The sequence below is a fragment of the Canis lupus genome, chromosome 21 (genome assembly GCF_048164855.1).
Source record: "Canis lupus baileyi chromosome 21, mCanLup2.hap1, whole genome shotgun sequence".
In the NCBI taxonomy this organism is placed as follows: Eukaryota; Metazoa; Chordata; class Mammalia; order Carnivora; family Canidae; genus Canis; species Canis lupus.
The window spans coordinates 14,851,540-14,871,484 of NC_132858.1; the positions used below are offsets into that span (position 1 = coordinate 14,851,540).

General features: G+C 38.0%; 1 protein-coding gene and 1 pseudogene across 1 annotated transcript; one reads left to right on the forward strand and one right to left on the reverse strand.

Moving 5' to 3' along the window:
* Positions 1–9,960: 9,960 nt before the first annotated feature.
* Positions 9,961–10,871, forward strand: LOC140613321 (olfactory receptor 4C3-like; annotated as a pseudogene).
* A 5,903-nt stretch (positions 10,872–16,774) lies between these two features.
* On the reverse strand, positions 16,775–17,704 carry LOC140613322 (olfactory receptor 4C45-like). Its single transcript, XM_072791856.1, has one exon. It carries the CDS (start codon positions 17,702–17,704, stop codon positions 16,775–16,777), a length of 930 nt encoding a protein of 309 aa, XP_072647957.1.
* Positions 17,705–19,945: the final 2,241 nt, after the last annotated feature.

Consider the following 19,945-nt stretch of genomic DNA (forward strand, 5'->3'; position numbering starts at 1 on the left):
GGCCCACATCTTAGCACTTAAATCTATTCTACATTAAGGTTGATAAATAGTGATTGGAGGAGAAATGTTTTACTTATTTACTCAACTGTAAAGAAGAATACACACTGTATTTAGAAGTTTTGAAAAGGCATAAAGCTGTCCGTATGTATGTTTATAATGGACACATAACTAGACCTGCAGAAACGTACCATGCTTCTCTGAACTCTCATTTTCACCTGAGAACAGAGAACTTAATTTAGTCAAGTCTGTTTTTCTAATCTAATCTTGAGACTTCAGTTTTTAAAACAGTTCTATCCATGGTGAAGACACTTTCTCTTGAGTATGGCATCCTTTTCCCCAAAAGGTAAGTCTTGGAGGCTTAAGCATTCTGCCTTCTGTAGTCAATGGGATGGGTCCACTTGCTCCTTGTCTCGCTTTGTTTACATTCTAGCTCTTTGCTATAGGTGAAACTCATTGCATCTATTCCTCAATATAAAGCACCTACAGTGTTCCATGGAAATTGTGAATGAGAGTCAGGAGGTACCAATTCGGCTCCATTATCTGCTGTAGTTTTGTCGAGGAGATGTAGCTATATGTATATTCCTTTTCTAGGTAGGATTCTCTAGCCCAGTCTTTCATTCATCATCCTTTTGGCTCAGCCCAAAACTTTAGAGTCATGCTGACCCTTCTCTCTCTCTTCCCTTCCCTCCACCCTCATCTTACAGCTGATCCTTGAGCAAATATTCTTAGCTCAACTTCAAAATATTCCCCATCTTGAAGAGTTCCAGTCCCAGCCATGATGGAGTAAGCACAGTCCACCTTCTCCCTCCCACAGAGATACAGCTATGAACCCTAGACAGAATGCACGGAGAAGCCATCTGAACACTTTGAAGACTGAATGATAGTAGGCCTATTCAGAAAGATCAGATTTGAAGGTTCAGCTCCCCCCCTTCTCTATATGACTTGGTCTGACCTGGAAGTATGCATTGGGTACATGTAGGAAGAGCTCCAAGAGAATCCTTTTTTCTCTTTTTAATTTAAATCCAATTCACTAACATATAGTACATCATTAGTTTCAGATGTAGAATTCAATAATTCATCAGCTGCTCCTCATATCATGTGCCCTCCTTAATGCCTACAACCCAATTATGCTATCCCCCCACCCACCTTCCCTCCAGCAGCCCTCAGTTTGTCTCCTACAGTTAAGAGTCTCTAATGGTTTTTCTCCCTCTCTTATGACTTCTTATACACAGTTTTTCCTCTCTTCCTCTATGATCTTCTGTGCTATTCCTTATATTCCCCATATGAGTGAAACCATATGATAATTGTCTTTCTCTGATTGACATATTTCACTCAGCATAATACCCTCCAGTTGCATCCATGTCAATATAAATGGGAAGTATTCATTCTTTCTGATGTCTGAGTAATATTCCTTGTGTGGAACGTCTTTATTCATTCATCATTTATTCATTCATCTGTTGATGGACATCTTGGCTCTTTCCATAGTTTGGCTATTGTGGACATTGCTTCTATAAACATTTGGTGCAGGTGCTCCTTCAGATCACTGCATCTGTATGTTTGGGGTCAATACCTAGCAGTGCAACTGATGGGTCAAAGGGTAGCTCTATTTTCAACCTCTTGAGGAACCTCCATATTGTTTTCCACAGTGGTTGCACCAGCTTGCATTTCCACCAACAATGTGAGAGAGTTCCTCTTTCTCCACATCCTTTCCAACATTTTTGTTTCCTGTCTTGCTAATTTTAGCCATTCTGACTAATGGTGTGAGGTGCTATCTCCTTGTGGTTTTGAGTTGTATTTCCCTGATGCCAAGTGATGTGGAGCATTTTTTCATGTGTCTGTTGGCCATTTGTGTCTTCTTTGGAGAAATGCCTGTTCACGTCTTCTGCCCATTTCTTGACTGGATTGTTTGTTTTTTTGGGTGTTTAGTTTGATAAATTCTTTATTGGTCTCAGATACTAGCCCTTTATGTGATATATCATTTGCCAATATCTTCCCCATTCGGTAGGTTGCTTTTTAGTTTTGTTGACTGTTTCCTTTGCTGTGTAGAAGCTTTTCATCTTGATTAAGTCCCAATAGTTCATTTTTGTTTTTCTTTCCCTTGCCTTTGGAGATGTGCCCAGAAAGAAGTTACTGTGGCCGAGGTCAGAGGTTGCTCCCTGTGTTCTCCTCGAGGATTTTGATAGATCCCTGTCTCACATTTAGATCTTTCATCCTTTTTGAATTTATCTTTGTGTATGGTGTAAGAAAATGGTCCAGTTTCATTCTTCTACATGAGGCTGATTTTCCCAGAACCATTTATTTAAGAGACTTTTTTTCCATTGGATATTCTTTCCTACTTTGTCAAAAATGAGTTGACCAGAGAGTTGATGGTCCATTTCTGGGTTCTCTCTTCTGTTCCATTGATATATGTGTCTGTTTTTGTGCCAGTACCATACTGTCTTGATGATTACAGGTTTGTAATATAGCTTGAAGTCTGGCATTGTGATGCTACCAGCTTTGGTTTTCTTTTTCAATAGTCGTCTGGCTTTTCTGGATCCATTCTGGTTCCATACAGATTTTAGGATTATTTAAGAGAAACTTTCTCTTGCTGGTCAGACAAGCGGGCCAGAGAATGAGGGGGTGAATCTCTTCCTTTCTTTTTCCTCTCCCTCCTTCTATTCCTATTCTTTCTGTTTTCTCCTGTCCTAGACCCCAGTCAGTCCTCTGGCAGAAAGGCAGTACAAGGACAATAATGGCGGTTGGACCGGTGCCTTAATATTTTAGGGAGGGGGATATTTTTATTTGACTATTGGAGCTGTGATCTCAGGAGCCTGGGACAAATCCTTCTTATTGCCTCTGTCCTCCTGAAACTTGGTCATAGACTCAGAAGCACGCAGCACAGAGAGAAACTAAAGCGGTTTCAAGAGCTAAAAAGCACCAGGGATATCAATGAGAGGAGGGCACTCAAGAAAGTCATTTCATTAAATTGTATATGAATTCCATGACTCTCCACCTCAGAGTTGTGAATGTGTGAATCTGAACTTAATCAGCATACCAAGGTCTTTGAGAATGGCTTTATAGGGTAGAGCACCACTCAAGTCCCAGACTGGCCACTGGGTGGCGCACAGGATTTGCTAACTGCAAAGGATTTGCTAACTGAACTGACTTTGGGATCACAGTCCACAGAAGATGGGTTGGAAATTGCAACCTGAAACTAACAAGGTTAATTCCTGCTAAAATTTAAAATTCAACACTCTTGATTTAAAAGATCAGATATTACATAATATTCAAAACATCCAGGACACAAGCCAACATTTCTAAACATACAGAGAAGCAGGAAATCTCAACCTGCAAGTGGGAAAAAAAATCAGCAGAGTCAAAGACTAAAGCAACCATTATAATCATGATCGCATAAGTAAGGGCAAGCATACTTGAAACAAATGGAAAGATAGGAAGTGTCAGCAAAGAAATAGAAACTATAAAAAAGAATGGAATTGAAAATTGAGAACTGAAGTATTCAATGGCCAAAATAAAGAATTCACTGGCTGGGCTCAGTGGCACTGTAGGAATATGAAAGAAAGGTGAACTTGAAGATAGATCAATAGAAATTATCAAGTCTGAACTACAGAGAGGAAAACGATTTACAAAACTGGACAAAGTCTCAGGGATTTGTGGGACAATGTCAAAATGTCTAACCTTCATGTTACTAGAATTTCAGAAAAAAGAGGAGAAAGGATGTAGCTCAAAAAATTAAAAAAAATAATGACTGAAAACTTCCCAAATTTGGTAAAATATATAAATTTAGAGGTGCAGGTAGTTCAGCAAATCTCAAACTGGATGAACCTAAAGAAATCCATTGGAGACACACCATAATCAGACAATTAAAAAAAAACCAAGAGAAAGAAAATCTTTGATTTATAGAGTGGAACACCTGTAAAACCATGAAGCAGTTCAAGAAGTAGATTTCTAGCCCTCTCAGGATTCCTTATATTTCTTTCAAATCATATCTCTTTTTTTCCCTTATTTTCTTTTCTTTTTTTCCCTTAAAGGTCAACACTAACATGACTTTTATGATAAAACTTCTTTGCTTTTCTTCATACTTTTATACATTTATCACCTATGTACACACCCCTAGGTTGGTCTATTTAAAAATTTAAATACAGCAATCTTATATGAAATCATGGTATCTGGATTCTTTGACTCACCATTGTGCTTGTGAGATTGAGTCATGTTATATCTGTCATTCACTTATTTTCATTCTATAAGTCTGTTGTATAAATTTACAACATTTTTTTTACCCATTCTATTAATTATAGACATTTAAGTTGTTACTAGTTTTATGCTTCTACAAATAGCTCTGTTAACAATCTTGGTGATGTGTCTTCCAATGCACAGCTGCATATCTTTGTCTTGGTTTTATATTCAGGAATCGGGTTCTGGGTCATAAATTATATGCATATTTATGGATATCCAATATATACTTGGAAAACAATTATGCATTTCCACTAGCAGCGTATGAAAGTTACCAATCCTCCATACTGATAATAAACTCTTGATATCGACTCTCCTTTTAATTTTATGCATGTAGGGTAGCATTGCAGTGGTATTTTATTGTGATTCTGTATCCTATTTCTCAGAGGATAAAAGAGAGGAGTCGTACCCTCCTAGATATTTACTGACCATTGGGTATATTCTTTGCTGAAGTGCTGTTCCAATCTCATGTGATTGTTTTTATTTTCTTGATTTGTAAGAGTTCTTAATATTTTCTACATTATTCCTGGTTCTGAGAAGCAGAAGCTAAGGCAGAGTAGATGTGCAAGAGATTTACTGGGGGAAACACTGCTGGGGGAAGGCGGGAGGAGCCATCCAGAATGACACAGATCCCACTCTGTGAAGGAGAACTGAGAAAAGGAAGAAAGAAACTCATGAACTGCATTGTAGTTCTAAGAAACAAGACTTAGGAAATTCTTAAATTAAAATGAAGAGTAGTGGGGTGCCTAGGTGTTTCAGTTGGTTAAGTATCCAATTCTTGATTTCAGCTCAGGTCATGGTTTCAGAGTCATGAGATCAGGCCCCACATTGGGCTATGTGCTCAGTGTGCTATCTGCTTGAGACTCTCTCCCTCTGCCTCTTTCCCTGCTCAAGTTCTCTCTGTCCCTCTCAAATAAGTAAGTAAGTAAGTAAGTAAGGAAGGAAGGAAGGAAGGAAGGAAATAAATAAATAAATAAATAAATAAATAAATAAATAATAAAGAGTAGTGATTGGAAGTTGGGGAAGGGAATTTTGAAGAAAGTGAAGGTTTTAAATGGTCCTTGAGGGTAACTGGGAAAATGTATTGATTGTAGAAACAGAGTAGGATTCCTGGGCAATGTTAATGAACCTTTCAAAGGTGATGATTTGAATTTTAGTGGACTAAATTCTCCCTATTTTGTGACTCTTTCTAGAAGCTTTCACTAAACAGGTTGGGAGGAGGCTTAGAATAGGTTTCATTCAGTCCTGGGGAATAGCTGAGCATGTACCAAGAAGGCAAGAGTGCTAGAAAGGTAAATGGTTTCATATTTTATGGAGAAAATTTGCTACCTCCATCAATAAGTATCAAATATGTGTATATCTGTCAGCATTTAAAATGTGTAAAATGAACCCAGCAATTACATTTTATTTGATTCCATTTATTTAGGGACTACTACTCCATTTAGAATACAAATTCCAAGCTGCCAAGGGCCATGTTTGCTTCATTCACTATGGTATTCCTGACATTTAGAAAGGTGCTATCTTTTATTAGGTAAGGTCTGAAAAAAATCCCTATTGAATGATTAAAATTGTGGAAGTGCAATTCTAATTCATATCATTTTGATCTTTTGGTGCACTACACAGCAGAGGCATGGATAAAGGACAGCCATCCTCTTCTCTCTGCTTTAAGCGGGGAGATGAAAGACCTGTGTCTAAAAACACAGAAGATGTCCAATAAATGCCGTTGATCCTTCCTGATGTTGTTTTTCAGTCAGCAATTTCTCTAAAAACACCCCCCAGTTTGAGTCCCTGAAATATCCCGACTCTCCTTTTCTCTTGATGATTGATAGTTTCTCTCTCAAGACACTAGAAGGACACTGGGCACTTCTAAGAGGCACAGGAGTCCCTTCCTTGTGAGACCAAAACAGTATTCAGGGGACTAATTAAATGATGGTGCCAGCCTTGTTCTGATCTGTGAAGGAGGCACAAGCTCCAGCACTGCTTCCGCAAGTGATCCTGTGAGAGAGAATTAGTCTCCCTTGGAAAGGCAGAAGCACATGGCACTGACAGTCCCTGTGCTATCATTCCCAACTCCCTTATAAAAGCCCTGTCTAGTGGAAGGAGAAAGCTTTTCTCTGAGACTGTGCTGGTGAATATCCTTAGCAGAAAAGGGAGCTAGCAAGTCAGCTCCTCCTTCAAGAGAAGGCAGATAATGGAAGGTTATGGTTGCATTGGAAAGGGGACAGGCCCATATGGGAAAGACAATGTGAAGACTCCTGGTAGTTATCCTGCCTTTACAGAGATCCTCAGGGGGTCAGTAGGGCATTCTGCATTCACAGGATTTCTAGAAATTTTCCCCTCTGGATTACAACTTCCCTTCTCAGTGAGCCTCATTCCAGATTGGTGTGGATGGGGCAGGGAAGGAAAGTGGAGTCAGGTACTTCAGTGGGATGTGTATGTGGGAGTGTCACGCCGAGGCAGGGTCTGTGCCATGCACATCCATACCACTCTTGTCTCTCTTTTCTTGGCTGCAGTATTTTGAAAGTGTGGCATGCAACTCTGTCATTTCACTTACTTCCCTGCTGTTGTTTAGCATTCTTGCTGTTTGGGTTGGAAGCATATCCGGTCCTGCTTTCTTTCACTCATAATGCCTTTTTAAGGCCTTTGACCTATATTCAGAAAAATGAATAACAGTGGAGAGTGTTATACTTAAATACCGAGGCTAGTGGAAAGTGTTATTCTCAATAATTTGAAAGTATCCTGGCAGGTATTTTAACTTTATGTTGAAGCTGTGGGTCTTTATGTTGAAGGAGCATCTATAGTTGTGGATCTTAATATTCCTCCACTTATATTTGCCCATTTTTCTTCCTATGGTAAATGAAAGTAACCAAGCACTGGCCACTTATTGTATCATATCTTTTTATTAATACTAACTACATAGTTGTTTTTCAAGAAATGTTATAATAAACTATTTTTAAAGATATAGATAGTCTTGAAGGAATAAATACTTCTGAGTTAAAAAAAAGGAAAGGGGATAGGCTGAACGTGGGTTCAAGCTGCACCTCTGGCATAGATCTTCCATGTGACCTTGGACCAGTGCATCTAATCTCTCTGAGTTTGAGATCCACCATCTTTAAAATAGTCAATTGGAAGCCATGATTGTAAATGCCACCAGGTTCTTAAGCAGATAAAGGGGAAATGGATGACAGAACAAATTCCCAGTGGCTTGTAAATAAATGACCATCTTTTGGGTTCTTACCTTGTACTAGTCTAAGAAACCTTCAGCTCAGATGAGTTTTGGTAATCAGTAGCACCTTCCCAGTCTGTGCTTTATCTCAGTGGATAAAACAATTCTAATCTCATCCAGGAGTTTAATCACATGAAACAGTGAAATTTGGGATATGCTTGGCGTTGGTCTGGATAATCCTTTAAGAACTCTTCTAGATCCATCTGTCCATGTATTAGGGTGTAAAAACAAAGCACAACACAACACTTGGAGACCTGTTGTCCTCAGATCCAGTCAATGTAAGTTTTCTATAGTCTGTTTTTAAAATTAAATGAAAGAAAAATGCAACCCAAAACTGCAGTAGAATAATTTTACTAAAAGCCTCATTACTTTCTACAAAATAATTTTGTTTCTCATAGATAACTCAAACAGGAGACTTCTTTTTTGGGGAATAGCTTTTAACAAATAATTTCTTTCATGCTCCCACAGATTGTAGAGATGAGTCAGCTTAACATTTCTATTTTTGTTGTATAAATTCATTATTTGGCTAACTTCTGTGCTTTTCTATATTGTGTTCTATATGAGGATCAGTATTAGGGCATTTTTTTGTATTTATAATATTATGGTTTTGAATATAATTAGCTATTTAAAAATAACTAAGTTAATTTTGAATTCATCCACTTAGGTCCTTGGGTCCTTATGCCACATAAAGAGCTTGCTGCCTATGGTGTTGATGATAGTGATTTCAGAGATGCCATTTATTGAATGTTTATCACATCTAGGCTCCATACAGACACTCTGGCATGCCACGTTCTCATTTACTCCTCTTTGCACCACACGGTGTAGCAGTTCTTTTAGTTTCATTTTATAGACAAGAACATTGACGCTCTGAGAAGTTGTTCATGGTTAAATGGCCAACAAATGGCAGAGGAAGGATTCAAACTGAGATAAGTTTAAGTGACATTCTAGTGCACTGAAGCCCACAGAATCTGTAGCAAGACCACCTGGGTGCAAGTGCCAGCTCTGGCACTTATTAGCTAGCTGATTATGCTTCTATGGGTTGCTAATATGTGTCTCACTTTCTTGCTGAGCAAAAGGAGGATAAAAGCAGTGATCTACCTCATGGAGATAACCTGAGATTTAAGGAGCTGATATATATAAAGCAGTTAGGGATAGTGCTTGTCAAAAACTACATAGTACTCGGGTGTTTGCCCTTATCACACTGTTTGTGCTTTTGGCCATAATGTTCTACTCTGTTAAGGTCCCCATCGGACATGTCATTTGCAGAACCTACATTTGCTGTCTTGCACTAAAACTAGGAGAGAGAAAAATGGGGCAACTTGCTGATCAACACGGAATCTTCTCCCCAGTGTTCTTATATCTGGGTGTCTCTTTCTCTGACACTTAGTGACTCTCCCGTAATTCTTATCATACAGATCTTCAGCAAGTTGGAAGATTCAGCTATTAAGGAGGCCTGTGTTTCCAGAAAAACAATAGGTTGGTGGTGGGTTGGGTTAGTGTCATTTTTTTGTTTGTTTAAAACTCAGATAGGCCCAGGCATTTCCATATCATTATGAGAATAAAAGGTGAGAGGGAATATTCTACCAGATGTATTTATAGCTGGTTAAGATGGGGTATCTGCTCTCCCTGCCCCTGTATTTCCTTTAGTAAACAGCCAGATACTCCTTATTTAAGAGAATCTTTCACTGATGATCATCAAACTCTTGCTCTGAGTCCTTCCTGTAGATGTAGAGGGACAAGTTAGCTTTTAAGCAGAACGATTGCACTAAGCCAATAGAGCGCAAAAGCAGAAAAATGTAAAATGTCAAGGGCAAATAGGAAGAGTAATGTAAATTTGGCTTCCTGGAGATGATGCTGCCCACAGCTTGGGTTCATCTCATCAAGGAGATGAGCAGGGGGAGAACTGGGAAGTTGGGGAGGTCTCCAGTTCTCCCACTCACGTCCTCTCAGTCAGGCTTTAGTTTGTTTTACATCCGTTTCTGTTACCATCAGAGACCCCGTCAGAAAGTATAGAAAACCTCATTGAAAAGTTCAAGAAGAAAGACTTAATTCAAAGGGTATGGACTACATATGCAGAAATTTCAGGAGATCCTAAAAATTCATGGTCTTCTCAAGTGCCATAGTATCTATGAGGAACCATCCTGAAAATTGTCAGAGGTGCACTCTTGCTGAATTAGAAAATCTGCCACGTGTTCAGTCAGGAGTAACAAAACTAATTTAAAATTTACATAATTCAATTAATATTTTCATGTAATAACTTAGATATCTACTGCCCAGTGTTGCTAAAGTTTAAACAATAGTCACATGATCACATTTAGTAGTTGACAGAGTGAATTGGTATAAAAATTTTGGAACAGAAAGAATTTAGGAGAGACAAAGGGAAGTGGGGGTGTCCCAAGAAAACCTTGCAACACTTTTTCCCTCCTACGATTCTGTTAAAATAATGTTCTTCTCTTGACTTTATAGGCAATAGCATATGTGCATTCTCCTTCTTCTTGGACTCTATGGAAATGCCACACAATATCACAGAATTTTTCATGCTGGAATTCTCACAGAATGCAGAGATACAGCGGGTCCTCTTTGTGTTTTTTTTTGGTCATCTATGTGGCCACGGTGTGTGGCAACATGCTCACTGTGGTCACTATCACCTCCAGTCCCATGCTGGCTTCCCCCATGTATTATTTCCTGGCCAACTTGTCCTTTATTGACACCTGTTATTCTTCCTCTATGGCTCCTAAACTCATTGCTGACTTCTTGTGTGAGGGGAGAGCCATCTCTTTTGAGGGCTGCTTGGCTCAGCTCTTTGGAGCCCATTTTCTGGGAGGTGTTGAGATCATTCTGCTCATGGTCATGGCCTATGACCGCTATGTGGCCATCTGCAAGCCCCTGCACTACACGACCATCATGACCAGGCATCTCTGTGCCCTGCTGGTGGGGGTGGCTTGGTTGGGAGGCTTCCTGCATTCCTTGGTCTAGCTCCTCCTGGTCCTTCAGCTGCCCTTCTGTGGGCCTAATGTGATCAATCACTTTGTCTGTGACTTGTACCCCTTGCTGGAAGTCGCCTGCACCAACACGTATGTCATCGGCGTGCTGGTGGTCGCCAACAGTGGTGTGATCTGCCTGTTGAACTTCCTCATGCTGGTTGCTTCCTATGCTGTCATCCTGCGTTCCTTGAGGTACCATGGTGTGGAGGCGAGACGTAAAGCTCTGTCAACCTGTGGGGCTCTCTTCACTGTTGTTGCCCTGTTCTTTGTGCCTTGTATATTTATTTATATGCAGCCATCGGCTACTTTGTCCATAGACAAAATAGTGTCAGTTTTTTTATGGTATTTTGACACCTATGTTGAATCCACTCATTTATACTCTGAGAAATGAAGAGGTAAAAGATGCCATAAGAAAGCTCTTCACTCAGTAAGAAACTGCAGGTGTAAAATGAGTGGTAAAGCAGGAAACAAAAATGGGTTTATTTCTGTAAGTGTAACAAACTAAAACTTGTTTTTATTATTGAATATCACCTTATTCCATTTTACCTATGTGTCCATCTTTGTAGATTTTTATGGCTTAGTGTTTTCCTAGAATTCCATAATTTGATGATAATACATCTGTATGAGACATATAGGGCACAAATGATTATTACGTCTGTTTTAGAAATGAAGAAATTTCTAATCCATCATCCATATCTTTCAATAGCAACCCATGTTGTATCATTCAAGTCTATGTGATAACTGAGTTGTAAAAATATGAGGCAAAATACAACTTAAGGCAAATCACTTCATGCTTAGCTGTGTACAGCAGTCTGTGTCCATCTAGGCAGAGCTTCTATTCCTTCTCATCACCCTGTATGACATCCCTGGCATAGGTGCTATTCTATAAGACTTTAGCTCTGGAGGCAGATGAACCTGAGTTTCTGTTTTATTTCCTACACTTACTTGTAGCATGACCTTGAATAAGTAACCAAATTACCACCACCACCACCACCTCTACTTCTCCTCCTCCTCCTTCTTCTGCTTCTTCTCATTTTTTTTGAAGATTTCTTTATTTTAGAGAGCATGTGTGTGTGCATGTGTGGGCAGGAGAGAGGGCAGATGAGAGGGAGATTGAGAGAATCTAAAGCAAGAGTTGGACGCTTAAGGCACTAAGCCACCCAGGTGCCCCTAAGTGACAGAAGTTCTATTGACCTCTGGTGTCTGTCTTTAAAATAAAAATAAATATAATGCATATCTAAAGTGTTATTGTGAGAATTAAATTAGGAAATCTGTGTCAAATTCAGAATCCAGGTTCTGGCATATTTACTCACAGCATGTTTTGTTTGATTTGTTCTTCAACCTTTTCCTAACCTTGCATACAGAGACTGCCTTCTTACACTTTTCTATCTCTTCTAGGTGTGAAATACATGCTGTGCTTAGAGTAGATTGGCTTAGTTTTTTGGGCAAGTGATGCAAAGTGGCATTTCCTTTTATTTTTCTTTACTCTTTTTTTCATATTCCAAGGGATGCCTGTGTTCTGGAATCTGAAATGTATGTCCACATTTGCCCCATTCTTTTCCTGCTTTTAAGAACTCTAATCCACTTGATGGGATGAGCACTGGGTGTTATACTATATGTTGGCAAATTGAATTTAAATTTAAAAAATGTAAAAAAAAAAAGCATTCTGATCCATCCCTTCTCAGATTTCATTCTTTAAGAGTTAGGAGGCTCCTATAATTTATAATAAACTTCTCCTTTATTTCAAAAATAATCTGTAATTCATCCTGTTGCACCATATCTACTTTTTACACTAAGAAAAAACAAACTAGGAATTAATATGAAAAATAATCTGTCTACTACAAATATTCAACAATTAGTCTCCAAGAACCAATAAATTCAGGAGCTCATCAGGAAGTAGTTCTTATTTTATTCCCAAATGCTATGTAGTCTAACAAAAATAAACTTTCAAAGTTCCTAGGAAAAATTAATATCATCTTTCATTTTGTCACATTCCAATAGTCTAGTTAATAAAACTAGGTGTAATGGAGACCTTCAGTTCTCTACCTATTCGTATTCTATTGTTGGAAAATAAAAGTGCCATTGAGCCAATTTTCCAATCAACTAATAAATATGAAGTCACGATGAAGCTTATTAAAAAATATCATTTTCCTCCCACAATCGCCACAATGTCCCACAATTTTATCTCCAGAGACTTTCTAGAAAAGCATACTTACTTCTTTGAAATTTGACAAGCACCTTTTAGTAAAGTTAAGATATCAATTAGCATAATGGACTGATCCTAATGCTTGTTTTTTGTTGCCTGAATCATGGTTAACAACAGCCCAACTAACTTATGAATGCTCCCTATTTTTGAAAAATTTCAACTTGCTAGAATAAACACATGAGTAAATATCACCAGAAATTTTCTATATGATTTAAAAATTATTGCTAATTTTATTTACAAAGGTAGCAGTATCTCCATTTTGGAGTCTGGGGTAAAACACCTTTCTCCCCAAATACACATTTATTTTAAAATTCAGAATCTAGGAAAACAAAGGTGGGCAATCCACACATGTGTGAGCCCACACACACAATTGTGCATGTGTAAATCCATCTATAAGCCATTACCCAGAGATAGTCCCTATCAGTGTTTTGGTAGATAACTGGTTATCCTGGTTGTCTTTTCCTTTTCTCCTCCTCCCTCACCTCCTCCCTTTTCTTGTCCCACCACTCCTCCCTCGATTTGTTCTATAAACTTGGTTAAGGCTCTGCTATCCTGAAAGGTCCTCTCTGGGGCTAACTGATTTTTCTGTTCAGCTTAAAAGCTATCTTAAACTTTCCTGATCATAGGTTTCCTTGTCCAAAAAGCGGTATTTTAATTCTTAGTATATGCCCTTGTGAAAGGTGAATGTGCATGAAGAGCACAGCACCTGACAGGTTGATGGCATCTAATGTTGGTTGGCCCTTCCATGCCAGTGGGCAACAGAGGAAGAAAGGCTAAAAATAGTTTAGCTTCCAAATTTAAAAACTGTTGAAAATAAGCTTGTGGCGTAAAAACAGAACTGTATTTGCGAATTTTACTCCAGTGCTTACTGTTACGTGGCTACTGGCAATCTACTTTAAAAAAAACACCTTTTCCTCTGTCTTGAACTTTCTTCCCTCATGAAGTTTTTTTCCTCCTTTCTTTTTTAGTGGATGACAGCAGAATGAGCACATATTCATGTCAAAATATTTGATATTTCTTTATCAGGGGAAAGTAGTGCAATAAGCCACAGGTCACTTCTTTATGTACAAACTATTGCCAACGGAGGAGAAGATAGTTTCAAAAAAATTTCCTGTTATGTGGGAATCAAAACATTCATGGAGTTACAGATTATTGCCTAGTCACTAACTGGTCTTTGCAGACTTCTATATTTTCAGCCTGGCCTATCTATGAAGGTAAATCCACCTTCAAATTGGTCCAAACAATGAAGACCCAAAGGGTTCCAAGAAGAAAATTCAATTCAAAGATTGAAGAGAAATGTAAAAATTTTAATTTGCTCTCCGGCTGTATTGAGCAGATACAAATGGATTTGATAATGCACAAAGGCTTTGGATCAGACAGGCTTAGATTTGAATTATGAGGTAGGAAAATTTTAGCTAATTGATCTTGAGCTATATATATATAATTAACCTCTCTAACCCATTGTTTCCTAAATCATGAAATGGGGGAAATCAGGATTGTTGCAGTTATTGGGCCATAGTAAGAACTCAATAACAAAAAAAGTGAATACAAAGCACTTTGCACCTAGTAAATAAAATAATTTAAAAAATTAAAAATAAAAAAATAAAAATAAGGTATCATAATTATTTATACTGGCATTGTTTCATTGATGTTCACACCATTCCATGGGCAGGTTCACCATTATGTTCAAATAAATGTTTTAAACAGAGGTAAGTTCCACAGTTTGAGACTAGAGTTAAGGAAAGAAATAAGGACATAAATTTACTGCCTCCAAAGCATACAAATGAGTGTGCAGGTTAGGACATAGTTCACAGAAGGTGCTCAAAACATAAGCTGTCATCATCAGCATCATGAGCATCATCATTCTTATTTTATCATTATCCTATTTTCATCCCATCTTTGATGGGAACTACTTTTTAAACAAAAGGATAAGTTTGATATTTTAAACATACTCCTCCATCTACAAGGTGGTCATTCAAAGGAAATTCTGGTAAAACATCTATGTTTTGGAATTTATTATTGAAGGGTAATTGACATACAATGTTATGAAGTTTCAGGTATAAAACATAGTGATCTGAGAGATCTGTACATTATTTAGTGCTCACCAAGACAAGTGTAGTCACCCATCTGTCACCCTACAATATTACAATATTATTGATTATATTCCTTATGCTGTGCTTTTCATTCCCTTGATTGATTTATTTATAACAAAGCTTGAACTTTTTAATCACCTTTACCTATTTCACTCTTTCCCCCACAACCACCTCTGTCAACTACCACCGGCAACCACCACTTTGCTCTCTTAACTATCTGTTTGTTTATTATGGCAAAACATTTATTTTTAAAAGGCCTTCATATGGAATAAGATTTAACCTGATATGAAGTCCTGAGAACATGAGAAATGTTAGCACCATATGATATTCAAATCCCTGGTTGTGAAATCACCTTCTGAAGACAAGCTTCTGAGCTCTTCCTCAGGAATCATAAGCTCTGTACAGAGATGTGTCTGTTGGTCCCTGGCATTGGGTTCTCCCTTCTCCTTCCAGAGCACCAGAGTGGGATCCATCATTAGTGAGAGCTTTTGAAATAAGTTTTGCTTAAACATCTCACACTTGCTCTATCCAGCTTCCCCATTTGTTACTGCAGCGGTGTTAAGGGCATTTTATCCCAGAATAGGGAGTTGTTGGTGGGCTAGCTTTAGTGTCCAGAGATCTGCTCCCAGGTTCCATTAGCTTCCTTGTGGAGATAACTCTCCTCTATATTGTCCTTACTCATAAGCATGTGACTTATTTTTATTTTGAAGTGAAGTGGGGTTGGCACAGATGTTTGGTCCTCCTGTGATCATGCTTTCCATCATGAATGATAGTAGCAATGTTCTTGGCCTCCTCTTGTCAGCAACTATAGTTCCTGGCATACGTTCTGTCCTGGTGACATATGTAGGCTGTAACCATGTCTAAGCAATTTCACTAATTTTTAGCTGATTTGTTTTTTCAATCTAAGTCATTTTATTCTTACAACTTAAGAGAGTGGGTAATGCTATTTTAATTTTATAGAATAAAAAAATCCATAGAGAAATGAAGCAATTTGCTTCCATTCACAAAGCTAATTAATGTGGGAGACAAGATGAGAAATGAAGCCTATTTGATCCAAAGCTCTTAATCTCTGACTTCAAAGCATCTATTTCTGAATCTTTCCTAGAATTTCATTATGTACATGTTATGAATTCTTTTCTGTAATCCAGATCTGTGGTCCTTTTTCAGTTTTGTGGCACTATTGGTAATTTCCTGCCCCAGCTGTTCAGAGTCTTCCTTTGTCCACGTCTAAAACATGACTTTAACATACAGATATTTTCTGCCTTAACTCTGCAGACTTGATCAATTGTATTTCTTTTGCACCAGCCAATTCTGCCTCTAATTCTTTCTGTAGACAATTGTATACTACAGGGAATGGTGGTGATGTAATTTTTAAAAGAACACAGCAAGTGTTCTCATGACTGTGACAAGTGATAAGTTTTTTTTATTGTTGCTGTGCAGGAACATCTATAACATCTATCCTTTCAAATTTAGGAAGAAAAAAACATTTTGGATGAAAGTACTTCTTGAAGACTCCTTGGTGTTCTATATTTTTTGCATATATAGTTGCTTTTCCTCTTTTAAAATAACATTTAATTCTAGCTGTAGTGCTGGATATAAAGTGTGTTCAATAATATTGCTGCTGATCTGTTTCATACCCACAATCGGGACAGCATTATGACTTTTGTGGCCCTTTGCTCCTTTCATCCTTATGAATCCTTTTCCTCCATAAAAATATCAAAAATTATATTTTATGACTGTGTTAGCATAAAGATGACTATTCCCCAAGTTGCATTTAGCTTATATTTATTTTTTCTTCATATTTTAAAAGAAATTAAACTGTTCCAAGGCCTCCTAAAATTATTGCAGGCTCTAGGCACTGTGTGTACTGTGCTTTTTAATGGGTACATTGACCCTGCCCATAATATAAGTATTCCTGAAGAAAACTGACCCAGATAGGATAATTGATTGTCCCAAGTGTAATCAACTAATAAAGGGAATAAATCTCTATAAATTATTACTAGATATTTTTGTGTAAATAGTCTAATCATAAGATTCATTTATCACCAGTTTTCATTATTTGTCCCCAGAGTTTCTTCATGACATTTTTTACTTCTGAATTTCTGAGGGTATAGATTAAAGGATTCAACATAGGAGTTACTAGGGTACAAAACACAGTCACAGCTTTGTCAGCAGGGAAGGAGGTCGTGGGTCTCAGGTACAGGAATGAACAAGGTACAAAGAATAAGATGACAACAGTGACATGAGAAGCACAGGTAGACAGGGCTTTGCGACGCCCTTCAGAGCTATGAGTCCTCAGGGAGCGCAGGATGACAATGTAAGAAGCAACCAGCATAGAAAAAGTGAGCAAACATAGTGATCCACTGTTGGCAGAAACCAGGGGCCCCAAAGTGTGAGTGTCTGCACACGCTAGCTCCAGGAGAGGTATTAAATCACACAAAAAATGGTCGATGACATTGGGGCCACAGAATGGTAACTGGATCATGAACAAAACCTGGATCCCTCCATGAACAAAGCCCAAAATTCCAGCCATTCCTACCAAGAATCCACAGACAGGTCTGCTCATAATGGTCATGTAATGCAATGGCTTACAGATGGCTACATAGCGGTCATAAGCCATGGCAATTAATAAGATGATCTCAGCTCCAGCAAAGAAATGTTCAGCAAAGAGTTGAGTCATGCAGCCATTGAAGGATATGGTGTTCTGCTCAGAGATTAAGTCAAAGATCATTTTAGGTGCTATGGAAGAGGAGTATAAACCATCTATAATGGACAAGTAGGACAGAAAAAAGTACATGGGAGAACCCAGAGCTGGGCTGATGAAGATGGTGACTGAGATGAGCAGGTTACCTGCCAGTGTGATCAAGTAGGTGATTAAAAACACAGCAAATAAGAATTTCTGCAGTTCTGGATTCTGGGTCAGGCCCAGCAGAACAAATTCTGTTACATTGTTCATCCTTTCCATGGAGTCAGCTTGGGTTATGAGCACATGGTCCATCTGGAAAGATCATAGAATTTCTTTAAAAAAAAAAGATTATTTATTTAGTTATTTAATTTTTTAAATTGAAGTTTGATTTGCCAACATAAAGCATAACACCCATTGCTCATCCCATCAAGTGCCCTCCTCAATGCCCATCACCTGGTCACCCCATCCCCTGCCCACCTCCCTTTCCACTTCCCCTTGTTTGTTTCCCAGAGTAGAGGTCTCTCATGTTTTGTCACCATGTCTAGTTTTTCCCACTCACTTTCCCTCCTTTCCCCTATAATTCGTTTACTATTTCTTATATTTCCTGTATGAGTGAAACCATATAATGATTTCTGACCAGTATTTTTAACTCAACATGAAAATCTTCCATCACTTCTTGATCCTCGTCTCTGGCATTGATGGAATCACACCTTCCATTCACCTCTACTGCTTTGGAGATAGTTGTCAAAAAGAGTCAAAAGGTTAAATTTCTCTTATTCATATACATTGAATAGTGACAATATGTCATAAACACTAGAATAAAAGCAACATGTTATTATGAATGTTGACTTATGATTGACTTCCAGATTCTGGCTCTGAAACCTTACAGATGGCTTTCTCTCATTGTTTTTGGGACAGATTTCATCAATATTTTGAAATTATATTTGCTCATTGGCATGAATATAGGTATATGAACACAACATTCTTAAAAAGTCAACTGTATAACAGATAGGAAAGTACCATCCTTACTATGTCTATAAAAGCATTGTTCTTTGAGCTGTGATTCCTTTCTGTTAAACGAATGCACATACACACAGAGACAGAGCTGCAGATGGAGTGTTTCCCCTTCAGAATGCCAAGGAACTATATAACAGCTCTTTGAGTCACATTCACTTGGCAGCCCTGGATGTTGTGTCTGGCTCAACATGGCTATTACATACTCACTCTTCTCACATCTTTAGATGCAGACATGTAAGCGATACAAAGATCCCTGAAAGTCCTCAATATTTCTTAAATGAATTTCCTGTGCAATTGTTCTTTCATCACATATAGAATAATGTTCTGGAATAGATAAATAATCGTAGTCACATTTTACAAATGGAATTAAATGAGTCATGAGGTTTCCCTGATTTTCCTACTGTTGAGAGAGAAATACTATCTAAGATAAATACAATTTTTTCTTTTTGACATAATTTTAATCAGTTAAAATGAACTTGAAGTTTTCATCACCAATTGGTGGAAAAATTGAATATATACAAGAATATACTCTTTTTTTTTGAATGATCTGTGCTTGGATTTTAAAGAGTGGGTACATGTTACAAATGATCATGGGATATTTTATTCCTTCTCCCCCTTTATTTCTTCTTTCCCCAATCCCTGCCAAAAAAAAACATAACCACATATTTTTTTTTCTCAAAACTTCCAGGACACAGAAGTCAGCATCATGATCTTTCAGCTTCAATAAAGATAAGGAAAGATATCTTTTGTTTTCCAGAAATCTCAGTCTCTTTACTTGTTTCTTCTCTTCCCATGGCTCCTATAGGTGGCAAGTATGTGCTTAATCAGTATTAATAGATTTAATTTATGAATTCTAACTTCACTGTGGCAACATGGAGGTCATGAAAAGGGGAAAGAATTTCAAATTATCACATATAGAAACCTAACCAAGCAATCCACTTCTACATACATGTAAACCATAATGTTAAAAAAGTGACCTTAGTGGTTCTCAACAGCATCTTGTGTAGCAGCATTATAGATTACATTTTCTACTTGTATTTTCATGTCATTATGTTCAAATTCATTTTTAGGGAAAAACACTACATGTAATTCACAGAATCTAGCTATAAAAACTATATGGGGGATCCCTGGGTGGCGCAGCGGTTTGGCGCCTGCCTTTGGCCCAGGGCGCGATCCTGGAGACTCGGGATCGAATCCCACGTCGGGCTCCCGGTGCATGGAGCCCGCTTCTCCCTCTGCCTGTGTCTCTGCCTCTCTCTCTCTCTCTCTTTGTGACTATCATGAATAAATAAATAAAATCTTTAAAAAAAAACTATATGGTGAAAATACATGGCTAAATTAAATTAATCTGCTTATAACTTGGGGAAAAAGATTTAGTTATTACCAACCTGGATCTAGTTGATTGTGGATTCCACTATTTTTAGACCACACCCAGTTATTTTCTTCTCCTGAGGGCATAGCTCCACAGTTGCATATACACTCTGTGTACTAACAGGTGGGACA

Coding starts and splice junctions, on each gene's coding strand:
- LOC140613322 (XM_072791856.1), bottom strand. CDS start 17,704: ATGGAAAGGATGAACAATGTAACAGAATTTGTTCTGCTGGGCCTGACC.